Here is a 17,042-nt window from a genome sequence, read left to right as displayed (position 1 = left end):
AGTTCTGTTAGTAATTGCTTTAAGTATTTTGGGACTCTCTGATTGGGAGCATAGATATTAGTAAGTGTTACGTCTTCTTGGTGCATGATTCCCTTTATCATTATGCAGTATCCATCAGTATCTTTATTTACATTTTTTATTTTGAAGTCCTTTTCGTCTGATATTAGTTCCGCTACTCCTGCTTTTCTCCAAATCCCATTTGCTTGAAATATCATTTTCCACCCTTTCGCTTTGAGTCTATATTTGTTTTTGGAGCTGAGATGTGTCTCCTGGAGGTAGCATATGGTTGGGTTTTGTTTTTTGATCCAGTCTACAACTGTCTGTGTTTTTATTGGTGAGTTCAGTCCATTTACTGAAGTCTTTTTGTAGCCTAAAATGCTTTTTTGTAATTCGATGTTTCCATTGCTCCCTTGTCCTTATGCTTCTGTTGTTTTTTGTTTGTTTGTTTGTTTGTTTTGGTTGGCTGTTGTGGATTTTCCCTGTGGCCCTTCTTGTTTTATGTTACATATTTCAGTTCTGAATATTTGCTGTGTGGTTACCATTATGAATATGTAAAGGATATTTATATATATACACACACATATGTGTGTGTGTATGTGTGTATCGTCTTATTTTCTTCTGCGCATGCCATATCTCCATTCCCCTTTGTGAATTTGGAGCTTTGAATCCTTCCCTTTTCAGTCATTTTGTCTCAGTTTGTCCCTATGTATCCTGAACATTCATGACTATCTTGCTCTAGCAAATTTCTTCTTATTGTTTAAGTTTATGATGCCCATTTCTTAGTAAAGGTTGCACTCCTCTACTTCTATGTGCCTGATAGTCTCCTTACTCTTAATTATGTATTTTTTTGGTCATTTTGTTTTAGTTGAGCTGATCCCTTTCAGTATTCTCTGTAGTGTAGGCCTTGGAGTGGAGAATTTCCTCAATTTTTGTATATCTAGAAAGGTCTTTATTTTTCCTTCATATGTAAAGGAGAGCTTAGCTGGATACATTATTCTGGGTGGTATTTCATTTCACTTAATAGTTTGAATATTTGTTTCCACCCCTTTCTGGCTTGTAAAGTTTGTGCTGAGAATTCTGACGATATTCTAATGGGTTTTCCTTTATTTGTTACTGTCTTTTTTTCCATAGCTGCCCTGAGAATTCTGTTTTTGTCATTGAGTTTTGATAATATTAATACAATGAGTCTTGGTGAAGGCCTTTTTGAGTTCAGATAATTGGGTGTTCTGTTGACCTCTTGAATTCCAAGTTCCAGCTTATTCCTTAGATTTGGGAAATGCTCATCAACTCTTTGTCTGAAAATGCTTTCTAATCCTTCTTTCTTTTCCTCCCCTTTGATAATGTCCATTATTCTTATGTTTTCTTTCCTGATGATATTAGCTTATTCTTGTATTTCTTTCATTTTTTATTTTTCAGTTTTTCTCTTCTGATTTATTTCTAATTTTCTGTCTTTGATATCACTGATCCTTTCCTCCATTTGGTCGATTTTGTTTCCCATGCTTCCTATTTCATTCTTCAACTCTTGCAGTGTGTTTTTAATCTCTAAAAGTTCTATTCTGTTATTTTTTTAGAGTTTAAATCTTCTTGCTGAAGAACTCATTGTGCTGATCTAGTTGTTTTTCCAGTTCTTGAAATTGTTAATATGAATTGTTTCGGATCTCACTGAGTTTTTTCAGAATTACCATCCTGAATTCTCTCTCATTTATGTTGCATATTTCTCTGTCTTTCAGCTTATTTTCTGGAGATTTTTCTTTTTCTGAGATGCCATGTCACCTTGTTTGTTCGTGGTGTTTAATGGACTGTTTCTTTGCCCGTGCATTAATGGACGTGTATCCTGCTTTATTTTTCAGAAAGAAGATTTATTATATAAAGATCTCTCTTTAGCCTGTTGCAAATAAGGCATTTTTCTTTTGATTTCCAGTAGATTGCATCTAATCCTTTTGGATCCCTGCTTTGTATAAGAAAGCTTTAGTAATACCTCCCCCCGCCCCCCCCCCCCCCCCAATTATAGATGTTTAATAGTGCTGGCTGCTCTTAGTCCCAGTCCTTGTCAGTGTTAACAGTTTCGGTAGCATTTGCCAGATTCCCCTGGCGCTCTGTGGTTTTCAGTCTCAGAGGATATGGGGGGAAGGGCACTCTGGGTTAGGGGATGAGGGCTGTGGCTTGGCCTTGGTTTTGCAACTGCGGCTGGTAAAAAGTCAACTGTTGTTTCTCTGTTGTCCTTGCTTCTCTGCTTTCTGCTCTGATGACTGGGCCCTCCCACCGGCCAGGTAGATCTCACAGTCCTCCCAGATAGGATTGTTAAGGGACTTCGCTGCACCTTCTCGCCTCCCCTTCCTCCTACGGGGAGCTCAGAGGGCTGCAAGGGGCAGCTTCTTTTTCTCCCAGTCCACCACCTACCTGACATCTGGAGTTCTGTCCTGTTGTAGCTCTTATGCACAGATCTCATTCTCAGGTATGCTGTTGTGCAGTTGGTGTGTTTTTTGTTAACTTTTAAATGTTAAGCTTTTTGTTATTTTAAGGAGAAACATCTGAAGACATCTCTCACTCTGCCTTCTCAAAATGCCTAAACATTAGAATTTTAAGAACTTCGACCAGTACTTCTTCCAAAGAAAATATACCTAATGTTCATATGCACATTTTGTTAGAAAATAAATATTGATACTTTGGTTACTCAGAATGTGCTAACTGCAGGATGTTGCATGATTTTAGCACAGTAACATGTAACTCCTTAGATCAGATTTCTTTAAGTTAATTGGATTTAAAATGTTTACTCCCTGCGCTGAGGAGCAGTGAACACCTCAAGTGCTGGCCATGATACTCTCCAGGAGAGGGGAGATAGGGAGAGCTTCTCTGGACAGTGGTACTGCTATCTTGGTGGCTCCACCCAAGTCAGGGGTCCTGTTGTTCAAGTGCTAGAATGAGAGTATGCCCCTGGAGGTGGTGGCACTTAGCAAAAGTGGAGGCTGGGCCTCAGCTGGGGAATTGTGGAGCAAAGCTTTGGGCCACTAGAGTGGTCCTGGGGAAGGTGGGGGGGGGGGGTCATGTGGGCTTGCCCTTGATAACAGACTCGCCTTACAGTTGGCCCTCCATGACCATGGATTTCACATCCATGGGTTTTGCATCTGCAAATTCATTCAACTGAGGCTTGAAAATATTTTGGGGGAAAAATCCTGGAAAATTCCAGAAAGCAAAATTTGAGTTTGCCGTGTGCTGAGCACTGTGCAGAATCCATGTAAAAGAAGTGATGTGTAGACATACCCTGCTGTAGCCTATATGCAAATATAAGTTATATACAAACATTATGCCATGTTTTTTAAGGGATTCGAGCACTTGTGCATTTTAGTATCCTTGGGGGGTCCTGGAACTAATAACAAGGAATGACTATACTATTTTCATGTGGTTTAGGATGCGTGGTGCAGACGCTCATTCAGGCTAACTGTCCTAGGGAGGGAAGAATGCATTTATATGAATATGCATGGTGTTGTTAGGACCATGGAAACTCAGAAATCTGAGTCTTCAAAAGGTCTAGCAAGGGCCCCACAGAGGCTGAAGTGGGAGACTATGGGACTCTAGTGGTGATTTTGTATTCTTAGCTCAGCCACACTGCCTGTTGCTATATCTCTTTTTCCGCTTCTCTTCCCATTGTCGTACTTCCTCACCCTCCTAGATTTTTTCCTCTAATTTTGGCTTATTCATGACCTTTCAGAGCCCTTGCTCTATCTCATGACCTCTTGCTACATGTTCTTTCAAGTTTAAATTTTCTCAATTATTTGTTTTGATTAGAACTCTTTGGAACTTTCTCTGCTCAGCCCCCTCCACAGGTTGAGCTACGGATAGGTGGCCCTGTGGTCAGGTATTCTAGTCTCCCTTTTGTGTATTGAGCTCTGACAGGGTAGCATGAAGTTGTGAAAAGGAAAGAGTGCTTACATACTGCCAACCTTGATTAGGATTATCCCAGGGACCAGGTAAATGAGTGCTGGCAGGGAAGCAAGGGCAGGCAGGGATGTACCACACTTTTCTTTTGTTATTGCCATACACCTTATTGTACATTGTTTCTTGACTGATGTATGAACTAATTAAATTTAGACACTTAGGAAATAAATGACCACTGAATCTGCAGGATATGTTCCAGTCTCAAATATTTTCTGGCTGTGCTTTTACCCATATATAAGAAAAGTGCTGTTTGATTTGTTTAGTCTCAGCTTGTAGAGACCTAGTACATGTTACTCACTAAGCAGTAGGAAATAGCAGACATTCGTCGATCCTCTCCCCATTACCATTCAGAAGGAGATGGTGTTCTTGGTCCTCTTGGCTATTTCCTGAAAACTAAGAGATGTGTTGTTGCAGGCCGTGGGTCCTCCGTTGGCATCGGCTCCAGTGTCTGCCTTCTCTCGCACTTCTGTCACGCCTTCCAATCAGGATATTTGCAGGTAACAGTTGCTGCTGATGCTACAGTGGTTCATGTGCATCCCAGAAGTAAGCAATAGTATCTGTAAGTTCTCAATTTTCCATAAGTTTGGTCAGTATGCCTTTGCACTAACAGTTGGTCCAGTTTTATGTGCTGTTTGCTCACCAAATTATCATGAGTCTCATTTCTTCACTTTGATGTCTGTTCTCTTTTAAAATTGTTTTTACTTTCTGTGCTTTTATTCCACTGTTTTCTGCATGCAGTTCCAGTGCAGTGTTTTCTGATTGTTGTCGTCACAGTCCCATGCAGTCTGCTGTTGTCTTGAAAGTTCCTCAATGCCAGAGTTCTCTGACACAAGGGCTCACTGTGACAGTTATCTGTAAAGACACATTACAGGCGTCAAAGAGAAATTCCTATGGTTCAGAATGGGTCCAGGCCTTGAAGCCTGCTAAGAATATCAAAGCCAGAAGAATACTAAAGTTCTCAAAGTCCCTTAACGATGTGGGTGAGAAGGCCCAGGATGCTTTGGAAAGTTTTGACTATGTGGAAAGAACTTGTTCTGAAGGGAAATTGATACTCTCTCAAGATCCTTGTCTCAGAATTAACAGGTTCCATCATAAAGAAAAAAGAACACTGAATAGCAAACCTCCTGGCCCTTCCAAACATTCTTGTGTTTCATCCCTATCTGCCCATCATTCAACTGCCTCAGAGGTGGAAGGTGGCAAGGGGGGCATGCATGTCCCTCTTTTGGAAGAGAAAGCGGATGGCGAGGCTGTGTCCAGAAGCCGGCGACTGCTCAGGTACCTGTTCTCGCTCTCGCTTGGCTCGAGTGCCAGCAGCCTGCACAGGTTCCACGAGCTGGAGAGCTGTACCACTCACCAGCACACCGCCAAGTCCTCCAGTGGGCTGGCAGGGAGCACGGGCTTCGGCTCCAATGAAATGGGAGACGATGACGTCTTTGAGGACAGCACATCCACAAAATTGAAGAGCAAGGTCCTGCGGGCACCCCTTTGCTCAGTGGAGAAGGACAGTGACCTGGATTGTCCTTCTCCCCTCTCTGAAAAATGCCCCCCCATCTCTTCTGTGTCCACATCAGGGGATGCCTGCAGGTTGGTTTGCCAAGAACCACCATTCTGGCCATCTCTGCTCACCACATCTGTGTAGCCTCATCTTGCTTTAATATGTGAAGTTTCAGGAAAATGAATTGATAGGAAGTTGGAGACAATTATGGATTAATAGTTTTCTCCAGAAGAATGGAGTATTGATGTCATTTGAAAAATCAATTTCTGTGAAATGGGTCCCATGAGTTTCATAGATGATAAAAAAGGAAGAAGCTACACATATTAAAGGTCAAGCTAATTCTTCTCAACTAGAAATAAGTAGACTTTGCAAAAAAAAAAAAAAATTGAAAGAAAATTTTCTGGCTTGATGGTCTAGAAGTTAAGTATTGGCCTCATGTTTACCCCTTGCTCCACCTACAACACGATATGTGCAGGGAGAGACTCTTCTTTCTTTCTTTTTAACTCGGATACTACCTCTACCCAGGTCCTAACTTCATTTCCCACCTTTACCTCCTCCATTGTGCAGGACCCTTCTCTGGCCCCCCAAATCTTTCACAATTTACTTTTTGTCACTGCTCTTATGCATTTCCCATTTTAATCTTTCCCCAGTTGCTCCTCCTTAGGGCCAGCTGTTATAATTTCTAACGATTGGATCAGAAACCCATGTCACAGAAACAAATAGCTGAGAGCCTGGCCAGGGCCAGGGCCAAAGCCCAGCTCCTTTCAAGCCAGGTGTCTCTACCTGCTCTCCAGCTGCTGGAAAAGACCCTTCTGTTTCTCAAAAGTCTATTAAGATACTTGAGGTTAGTAGCCAAATCCTGTTGCATGTACCCTGCACCTTTAGAATGATGAATGATTTTAAATTTTCACTTATCGCTATGAGTGGTCCTGCATAAAGAAATGAAGTTGCAGTACCATATAATGGTTTTTGTTTTTTGTTTTTGCTTTTTTTTTTTTTAGGTCCAGGAGAGGTACTGTGATTTCTCTGTTTACTCTCTCAGAGAGGACAGAAATGTGTAGTTGTGGTATATGGAGGTGAGGTCAGTGATTATAGCCAAAAAGCAAATTCCATCATCTTTTTAAGTTACTGGTATTTTTGGAAGGTAGAGTGCTGGCTTTGTTTTATACAGAAAAAAAATTTCTAATTTTAACATCTTAAGTCCTGGAGCTGCTTCCATGTTTCCTTAAATTTGTCTTTCAGTGAAGTTCTTGAGTCTTACCAAAAATGACTGCTTTGTCATTTCTTATATCGTTTTCCTCTCTGATGCCAAATGCCATCCAGACTTTCCATGTTAGTGCGGTAAGCTAGAAATTTTTAGTTTGTAGTAATTGTTTTCATTCGTGTTTGTATGTTTTCATGCTTCTAGTCAATTCCGTGATGTTTTTTTTCTGAAAGTTTTCTTTGAGGGGTTGACCATCCACTGAAGGGTCATCTTCTCTGTCATGTAGTCCTCCTCATAATGACCGGCTTTCCTCCTGCCATAGGATCTGTCACTGTGAAGGGGATGATGAGAGCCCTCTGATCACCCCTTGCCACTGCACAGGGAGCCTCCACTTCGTGCACCAGGCATGCCTGCAGCAGTGGATCAAGAGCTCCGACACACGCTGCTGCGAGCTCTGCAAGTATGAGTTCATCATGGAGACCAAGTTAAAGCCTTTGAGAAAAGTACGTGTAAGGATGTCCTGAGAAGTACTTCAGCCTTGCTGAAATGAGTTCCCCTGTCAGAATTAGCACCTTGGCTGGACAAAGCCTTCTCTTGTGTTCTTTTCTTTAAGAAGTGGGAGCTGGTCTATGCATTCATGTACTAGAGATAATTGTTTCTGGTACTAGTTTCCAAGTCCCTCTTCTCAGGAAGAAGCTCTTTCTTCCCTTCAGTCATAATTTTCTCTTTTTCCTTCATACTAAGACTGCCTGCGTCATTCCTTTGGTCCTTGACCACAGACTGTTTCATGACATTTTAGTCAGCATTTTAACTTTATATTATTAACTCTTCATGCCTTGCCTCTAATTAGCACCATATATTAGAGATTAGTATCTCTCCCAGCACAAAGCACAGCATAACAATAAATTTGTTCGTATATACCTGTGAAAAGTATTTCCTAGACGAGAGGGTGGAGTTGGTGGGAAAAGAAAGGAATAGGTATTACATGAAACAGCTCTCTCTTCAGGCCCCATGTCCTTGAGGAGCCTTGTCCTAAACTCACATCTTTTGTAAACATTGTTTGTTCAATGTCTCTCTCTATGCCCAGAACATAAGGTTTTATCTGGAACAATAAAAGACTTGTCCTTATATCAAACCCTTAATATTATGTAAATTGCAAGGGGAATCATGTCATCAGACAACAGCACATTACAATGCCAATTAAATGATAACTCACCAGGTGATAGAACATATCTGACATTCAGAGAAGGAAGTATTTGTTGTGAGGTTGCTCTGGGGAAGTAGAGTGGCGATAGTATCATAGAATGTTTGGGTGTTTAAGCAGTTCTTGAAAGGTAGTAGGATTTAGAGGTGAGTTGAAGGGAGTTTACAAAGGTCAATTGTCTCTAGATAAAAGCATATACCAAAAAGGCGAGGGTGAGTATTTCAGGGGAGTGTGAGAGGCTTGAACTGAGTGTGTCATAGGAAATCAGGGAGCAGGGGAGCATTTTAGGAAGGAAGCCAAATGAAGATGTATAGAATCATAGCAGAAAGCAATCTGGACATTAGAGAAGGCCAGCTCAAACTACTTAAAAAATATTTTGCCCCATAAAAGCCTTATCATTTATTGGGTACCTACTCTGTGCTGGTCTCTCAAGTGAGTCTTATGGTACTTTGCCCAATATATATAATCCATAAGGCTCTACTTTCATCTTGTTCTGCATAGACCCATCTGGAAAAAGGCTGTGACTAGGTCTGGCAGAGGATATGCAGTGTTTATATGTTTTCCTTTTTTCTCTATTTTTATGTGTTTTCTTCTGATTTGGAAACTAGTAAAGGAAATCTGGCTATTTGGAGTAAATTAGAGGAGATGGACTGACAGAGACTGTTTGTACCAGGAACTCTTAGCATCAGTTTCAAACTGTTGTTGCCAAAGTAGCAGAGGACCAAAGAGTGAGCTCCTTCTGCAGTCACCTTCACAATGTAGTGTGCCCAATCTTCTTGTGTGTTGTAGCGTCATCAACCTACTTCTTCCCCCTCTCTTGTGCCAGTCAGCAAGTCAGAGAGACTTAAAATATGCCACCTGAGTTTTGGGCCAATATGCTGTTTCATCAGAACTGGAATCATAGAATCCTTTATCAAGCTGTTTGATGCCTGCTTGAAAGAAAAAGCAGACAAGGAGGTTACTAGTCGTGGTTCATAGCTCATCTTGACCTCAGCTTCTTTTCATCGCATAGAAAGTTGACTGTCGACAGAATACCAGTATGTGGTATCTGGTTGAAGCCAGAAGGTTTAAGAGAATGACTTTGGGTATTTGGGGAAATTCATCTAATTTGGAAAAGGGTGCGGGGAGGGGAGAAAGCCAATCTCACCCATGTACAATACTTTCACCCCCACTGCAGTCTTTATTCAGTGAGCTTCATGCTCTGTGTGTTGTCTTTTCAGTGGGAGAAGTTGCAGATGACAGCCAGCGAGCGGAGGAAGATCATGTGCTCAGTGACGTTCCATGTCATCGCCATCACCTGTGTGATCTGGTCCTTGTATGTGCTCATTGACCGCACTGCTGAGGAGATCAAACAGGGGCAGGCAACAGGTATGTGCTCAGAACCAAAGTGGGAGAACCCCACACAGAGGTCCTAGATAACACACTGGGGTCTCAGGATTGGAGCATTAGTTTAGATTGATTTTCAAGTCAGACCTCAGATGTCTGGGTTTCTGGAGGGGGCCATCAACTATGAGGCACCAGGAATCCTATTTGGATGTTTCTCTTGTTGTGGTAGTATTTAAAACCCAGGGAGAAGAGATCAAATCATGGAGAGAAAGACAATCTTCATAAACTGTCTCCTGAAGACCAGGTTAAAAGGGAGTTGACACCCTTTCCCACCCTTCCTTCAGCAAAGTGAGCTTCAGTGAGCTAAGAATCATGGGTTATAGGAGGTTCATAAGTTGTGTTTCATTTGTTTCAGTTTTTAAATAAGGTCAGCTGATAGGCTAACCAGGTTTTCCCCTTTCAGGAATCCTAGAATGGCCCTTTTGGACTAAATTGGTGGTAGTGGCCATCGGCTTTACTGGCGGACTTCTTTTTATGTACGTGCAGTGCAAAGTGTATGTACAATTGTGGAAGAGACTCAAGGCTTATAACAGAGTAATCTATGTTCAAAACTGTCCAGAAACAAGCAAAAAGAATATTTTTGAAAAACCTGCACTCACAGAGCCCAACTTTGAAAATAAAGATGGACATGGAATCTGTCATTCCGATACAAACTCTTCTTGTTGCACAGAACCTGAAGACACTGGAGCAGAAATCATTCACGTCTGATTGTGTGGAGTATATAGTTTCCTGGACATCCATGAACAGCTGAAGGAAATTGTTTACTGCCAATTGTGTACCTTTTCTTATGTGCTTTAATAGCACAGACTGGGCAGGTGACTATTTTTAATGGCTTCTCTTTTTCTAAACCCTTCCTCGTGAATCTCCTAGAAAGCTCTCACATCAGCTGTGCATGGCTGGGCTCTACTTCTGCCAGCATGTCTGTGGGAAGGGAAGATGGAAGACTCCATGACACCATGTTAGGGAGCTGGCCCATGGTCTTGAGCAGAATGAGAGAATAAAATGACAAACCTCTGGGAAGAGCAGGAGCAGGGTGCGCAGCCTCTTCTAGTTGGCAACAGTCCCCATCCTGGAGCAAAGTATTTGGGAGTGTCTAGTCATCATAGGAGAATTTCCCTCCTCGCTAAGGACAACCTCGGAGATGTGCTCCCTCTACCAGTGCTGCCACTGACAGTTCTCCCTAGTAGATGGGCTTTGGTGCTCTGCATGGTGGCAAGTGATTCACTAAGCAAACAGCACTTTACAGAAGGAAAATCTTTATTTTATAATATGTGTCCAGTGAGATTGACATTTAAAAGAATATCTCATTTAGAAACCTTCCCTTTATAACCCTGTTTATCTCTTTTATGTTATAATAGACCTAAAACCCTTTTGGCCTTATGTATTCTAAGAAACATGACATCTACTCTATGTCTATTAAAGGGACTTGTGAGTATAAAGTAGGACAAACAGGTATGAGGCTTTTTCATAATATTTCATGGGAATTAATGGATTCTAGATAGCAATTTGAGCATAATTTCTAATGGTTTCAAGCCTGTTTTATGACAAGTCTTTATAGGCCTGCCCCAAACGTTTCTTTTTTGTCAACACTGAAAAGGAAGGATTTAGAGGTCTAAAGAAAAGGGAGTGCGTAATTAAAACAAAACTGAATATTTAAAAACAGACACACCTCTCTAGTTTGTACTGCTTCACACCGAAAGAGTAAGCTTGTACCACCTTGGTCTAGGGTATATACACTGCAGGTGCTCCTGGGCACCTGCTACCTCGGCCAGGGGAGGTTCTGTGGATCACTGCTCAGGGGCAGAGATGCAGATGGGCTGGCTGTGAAACTAGGGCCAGGAGTGATCAGCAAACTTCCAGGGTCCACTGTGTCACTGCTCCCAGCACACCCTTACCCATTTGTCGCCTTAAACTGAACAGAGAGGAACCTTTAGGGGCCCCTGGCCCTTTGATCAGTTAGTTCTGTCATCAGGGAATATCTCATGTACCATTTTTCATAAAACAAACAAAACCAAAATCACTACCATCAAATGGCCTTTGTCATTAAAAAGTCTGCTTAAAATTCTGTTTTTAAAACCAACTTCATTGCACCAGGCAAATGAGTCAACTCCAAGAAAATAGGCCAGGAGGGTCTGCCGTGTAATGTGGATATGCCCAGATGCTTACTTTCTAAGCAACTCTGAATATACAGAGCCTCCTCTGGGGGGTGAGGTGCCTGGGGGCCCTCTGAGCCTTATGTACCTCATCTTTCCTGTTAAGAAGATGAAGCGAACACAAGATGATTCATTTGCTCTCCAAAGTGGAAGCCCTGTGGCTTGTTTTGAAGCTCTGGGGGAGAGCATGTGGTAGCAGACTGTGCTCTCTGCCATCTCCCACCCAGAGTCTGATTCTTTGGAATCATGGGTGCTGGTCTAAGGCACTGCTCTGCCAGGCAGATACTGTCCAGCCACAGCCAACCCGTTAAAATTATCAGCCTGCCCTCTGTCTCCCAGGCCATATCCAGCCTGTGCCTGTGATCACTGTGCCCCCAAGTGCAATTATCCACACCCCTTCTCAACCTAGGAATACCAGGCAGCTATAGACTGTTCATTCAGGAAGCTGAATCCTGGTCAACCTTGCCTCTGCTCTTTAGGAACTTCCTAGGCAAGGCCCTTTGTCTCTGCCACCTCTAATAATAGCAGATGAACGGTCAAGTGAAGAGAGGGATAGATTTTTAAGTGGGAATCTTTTCCTCTCCCCTGATGGAACCCCTTGTGCTGAGCTTGAAAAGTACTGAGAGTTCCTGTAGAAAGGTAAGTGTGCTTTGGTAGTGATAGCCCCTGGGCAGCCCACCCATTGTAGCTGGCACCCCCTTTGACAAAGGTGCCTTTGTAAACATGACTGTTGCGTTGGTCTCATCCCCAACTAGATTCTCATGTGAAGTCTTCTCATTTCTTTTCAGGGAGGCCTAACATCATCTATCTCATCACTTCCTACCAAGCTCCTAAAAACCCTCTGTGGCGGTCTGTTCCACATCCTTCTTTCCTCTCCTGGAATGGCACACAGATGCCCCCTTATCTTTCTGTTTTCTTGCAGGTTCTAGTTGAGTACCTCTGACCCTGTTCTTAGTCCTAGCTCTAAAATCTCCGGAGACTAACGAAGGCACCAAGCCTTGGCGAGATTGTGCTGTGCTGCTATCTAGTGGGAACAGCAGATCTGCCAGGTTTTCCTTTATTATGTATCGATTTGCCTTCTATGTTCTTTTGGGGGTTAATTATTCCCCAGGTTTCCCTCATTGTGTACCTGGTTTTAGTAGGAGGATGGCATTTAGCTGAACCATAAAGAAACGTGGGATGAGCTTGTAAGTCTCAGGGCCAGGAGTGCTGGTACTTGTAGGCCAGGCAAGGGGAAGATGGATGTGGTCTCAGGGGTGTCACCAGCCAGCTCTCTCTGATTTGGCCTTTATTCCCCGCAAAGTTACAGTATAACTCAAGGTCTTCTGATTTTGGCTGCCAGCAGTAATTTGGTTTTTGTGCTCAAGTTTAAGAATTTCCTGAAAACTCTGTAATAGGTCTCTTTCTTCTCCAGTCCTCTAATATCTCTTCCCCTTTTTTTGCTTCAATCCACTCTTTTCCATCTTATGGATCAAATTTTTCCAAACCTGAGATTGTGTCCTACCTGGCTACAGATACACAGGCCCCAGGAAGTTGGGCCAGTTCAAGAGCCTAGCATAATGTCTGAATGGTTGGAGCTGCTTCTGCTAACTGGTAGTTGGCTGCATGGCTGGGAGAGAATTGGGAGCAGGGTAAAAATCCATAATGCTGTGGATTTGGCAAACACAATTTTGAAATAGATTTGAAATATGCAGCTTCCATCTTTAGCACAAGGAAAGAAGTAAACAAGGAAATGAAGGTATTTATCTGTGTTTTGGAAGTAAGTTGTGCAGCTCATCACCTACTTAGATGCAATGCTTCTGAAAGTTGATTGTTAATAAAAACCAAATTTACACTGGCATGTGTGGTGTAGTTTCTAAAAAAGCACTTCATATTTGAATTTTTTCTTAGGAAGTTTCTAGTTATCTAAATGTCTAGTTTTGTATCCTCTTGTGTATGTTCACTGTTTCTCAGTATTACCACTTGAATAATTCTCTGTATGGGAGCTTGTTTGTGCTATACACAGGAGTGTCTAATTGCAGCAATAAAGCGTTTCTTTAAAAAGGAATTTTGCCGTAAAAATTTTTCTGCAAAAAGGTTGGGAACCTTGGCAGGTATGCCAGCATCCCTGATCCCCTTTTCAGGTTCTTCTGGCTTATACATCAGAGAAGAAAATCATGCATCCTCTGGAGGTGTTGTGATTTTCCTTAGCCTGTCCCTCTGAGGGAGGACAGCTCTCATACACACTGGTGGTCAGTGAGAGAGAATGGGTTCTGAAGGGTGTGTAGGCATAAAGTAAAAATTGACGTAGTTCACACAGATGTGCTTGATTGAGACATTCAGGCTGTAGCTGGACTCACTGCCCCAGAGAAGCCAGACTCAGGTTCTGGGTGCATATGGTAACAGGACCCTTGGAGGAGTCAATTGCTTAATTAGCCTTATCCGTTGAAACATTTACTGAAGCACAGCCTAGCTGAGTAAGAGAACCAGGGGAGACCGGCAGGAGTGCTGGTGACCGCTTAGCCTGGCTGCACCTCCTCCTGGTTTTTGACAGGACTTCCCTGACTAATGGCAGTGCCAGCGAGCCTCCACTTTGGAGAATGCAAATCTTTGCTCACACAGCTTTACCTGTGTGCATCAGGTGAAAGGAGGGAGGCCAACATTTTCCAGAATATACTGTACCCTAGATGAGCCAGGAGAATTTGTCTATAAATCATGGGTACCATGGTAGGCTTCCAGGAAACCTGGAGCTAAGTAGGAGGATACTTTGCCAAAATGTCTTTCTTGCCCAAGTTCTGTGGAGAAGAGGTTCCTAGAACCGAGTGGAGCTGTCGAGGATTCTAGAGGAGCATGTGCCGGCTGCAGAGTCAGCAGAGTTGATGAACCTGCTTGGGTATGTGCTTGCAGGAAGAAGGAAAGCCAGGATATGCCTTGAGATCATGCTCAACTGTAGTTGGAGGGAGTGGTGAGGAAGCGAAGATGAAAGAAGACTCAGCTTTGATAAGAATGTGAGTTGGGGGGTTGCCTTAGAGGAGCCTCTGTGCCTTGGGGATAGAATTTAATGAGTTTGACCTAATGGGGTCTTGCTGCAGGCAGGCTTAAGATGATGCTGCCCCTTGGCCTTTCTGCTCCTTGACACCAGCCACAAAGTGATGGGGTATAGGGCTGTTGCATTATGACCTCCTGAGATACTTTGAATCTTCTGTGTCACAGGGTGGCAAACTGCTTGGTGGCCAACCTCCTATGTTTGTAAATAAATAGGCACAGAGCCATGCCATTTATTCACACATTATAGTCAGCTGATGTCTTGCTGCAATGGCAAAGTTGAATGGTTGGGACAGACCTTATAGCCTACAGAGCCTAAAATACTTATTTACGTGGTCCTTTATAGAAAACGTTTGCCAACTCTCGGTCTCTGTGAATGGTGCCCCTAGAGTTGTTGGTCACAGGCTGTCAGAGGCGCAAGTGGCCCCTCTCCAGCGCCTGCCCTTCTTCCCAGCCTTCGAAGTGCCACAGTGACCAGGAGTCCTACTACGCCTCTATGTGGCTGGTTGTGGAAAGTGCTGAAAAGTATAGTTCCAAAGGGTAAAAGGGAGAGGGGAAGGGCATGCCTTCCTGAGCTGACAGTTCCTCTGGGTGGCAAGACCCAGCCCCTCAACCAACAGAGAAGCTTGTATCTTCCCTGTTACTTTCAAGTTGCCTCTCGGAGCTGAAATGGAAGTAACAGAGTCTGAACTCCACTACTGTGACCTCAGTATCCCATGCACACACGATAGAGACATGGAAGTCCGCCAATTCAGGGAGCCAAGTCTGGCCCCCATTTTGGCCCGCCGTATCACCTTCCACGCTCTAGAGGAGATAGTGCCAGGCAGTTCCTGAAGATGAGCTGGCCTGGCTGTGGTTCTGGTACCATTGCAGCAGATTCTGCAGGGGTTGTGGGGAGACAGGAAAATGGCAGCATAGGGTGGGGCGTGAAAGTGGAGTAGTCTGTTATCCTTATTGTCCTGCTTTACAATGTTGCATTGTCCTGTAATGACATTATGATGATAGTAGCTGAAGGCTTTTGGTGGGGCGCTTCTTTTTGATTGGTTGGTTAATCACTCTTGATTAGTACCTACAAAAATTGGGTAACCCAAATGTCCCCCAGACTTTCAAAACTTTTCTGGTCTATGAAATCCAGTCATCTGGGAACCCTAGTCCAGGGGTTCTTTCCTCGGCCAGGAGATGTGTGGTCCCTTGAGGACTGTGCGAGAGCCTGTGTCATTCTCCTGAATTTTAAAGTGGTCAGTATTTCCGCTCCACATCTTTCCCTGACACTAAGAACAGCTGCTCTCATCTGACCTTGCGTATATTTGCAAAACTGAGGCCCAGCAAGGACATTGCCCTGCATCACACTGAGTCACTGAGAGCTCCTCTGACTTAAGGCTGCCCTCCTACTCCACCCTTGAGGGGTACCTAGGAGGATGTGCAGCCAATTTCCAATTCTGCCCCCTCTGATCCAGCCCTGCAGAGGCCCAGTACTGAGAGATAGGGTTGGGCTCTCTAGACTCATTCCATTACTTAACATGGAGGAAGCAGGGGAGGATATGGTAGTTCTGGAAGCAGTGCTGCTGTGGGGGAGGAGCAAGCTTTCCTGACTCTCAGGGTTCTTTCTACTGATCTAGTAAATCTGCTTATCTAGTAATCAAATAGACACAAGACAGATTAGCAAGAGAAGATAACCAAACTTAACACATTATGTGTATGGGAACCCTGCATACATGAGAGATCCAGAGTCAGAAAGGGAATATGCGTATATAAGACATTCTGAGCTAGGGGTTAGGTAAAGTACTTTGGGGGCTTCAAAAGGTCGTTGAAGGATGACAAGAAAAGTAGATACTTAGTAAACAGAAGTTTGTCCTGCGCTATAGATACGTCAAAAGAGGTTATCCCCAATAATTGTTCGTGATGGGCAAGGCCCCTAATTCAAGGTATTCTACTTCATTAAGGGAGTAGCAGAAGTTTCTCTTGAGCCCAAAGCTAACATTGCCTTTAGCTCAAAATAATCCACATACCACTTAGGCACATCTTGGGGTTGCTCATTCTGAACCCCCTGTATTGCCCACTGGGTTGAATTAGCAGCTACCTGACCAGTTTCTGGTTTGTCAGCGTCCCTCCCGCCCCCCAAGAGACCTGATGGCAAAGGCTTCACTGCTTCAGAGGCACTTCAGGTAAATTATTTAAATGTTGGAGATTGAAGGTACTCTGTGGGATCACCCGGACATTTTGGCGAGGAGCACCGGCTTGGCCTGGGGCCTGGCTACACTCAGGCTAGTGGCCTCTCCTGGGTTCTTGAATTTTGCTGAGTATCAGTTTCCTCATCTGTGGAATGGGGCTGACTGTTGCTGCTGTGCCCCTTCAGGGGGAGCTTTAGAGATCAAGGCAGTGCTCGTTAAGTCTCCCTTTTTAAAGGATCCACTTAGTGCTCCTTACTTCAGGCCTGGAATTACAACAGGCCGTAATGCCCAGGGAAATAAAAGGGTACTTACTGAGGGCCTGGGACGTGAGGCCCAGCCTGGCTCTGCCCAAAAACAACTGTTTGTGGTGTCACCGTCGTGATTAATGCTGTTTTTGAGTTATTTTACAGAAACAGCACTGTGCATGTGTCAGTCCTGTCCTCAGGATGACCCTGGTATCAGTGGAACC

The 17,042-nt window shown here is 43.5% G+C and overlaps 1 protein-coding gene across 2 annotated transcripts in view; it reads left to right on the top strand.

Annotated features, from left to right (window-relative positions):
• The window catches only part of MARCHF8 (membrane associated ring-CH-type finger 8), a 127,453-nt gene extending 114,028 nt beyond the window's left edge, over window positions 1-13,425 (top strand). Inside the window, exons 4-8 of one of the 2 annotated variants that reach the window (XM_016140936.2) lie at window positions 4,351-4,433; window positions 4,675-5,520; window positions 6,958-7,138; window positions 9,060-9,207; window positions 9,629-13,425. In XM_016140936.2, the coding sequence (XP_015996422.1) occupies window positions 4,351-4,433; window positions 4,675-5,520; window positions 6,958-7,138; window positions 9,060-9,207; window positions 9,629-9,933 (1,563 nt within the window). In that variant the 3' untranslated portion in view covers window positions 9,934-13,425. The remainder of the gene's footprint in view (window positions 1-4,350; window positions 4,434-4,674; window positions 5,521-6,957; window positions 7,139-9,059; window positions 9,208-9,628) is intronic. The other variant, XM_016140935.2, reaches the window with a different exon arrangement.
• The last annotated feature ends 3,617 nt before the right edge of the window (window positions 13,426-17,042 follow it).

Source organism: Rousettus aegyptiacus, unplaced genomic scaffold (assembly GCF_014176215.1).
Source record: "Rousettus aegyptiacus isolate mRouAeg1 unplaced genomic scaffold, mRouAeg1.p scaffold_m13_p_6, whole genome shotgun sequence".
NCBI classification, from domain to species: Eukaryota; Metazoa; Chordata; class Mammalia; order Chiroptera; family Pteropodidae; genus Rousettus; species Rousettus aegyptiacus.
This window is presented reverse-complemented; position numbering and strand designations above follow the sequence as displayed.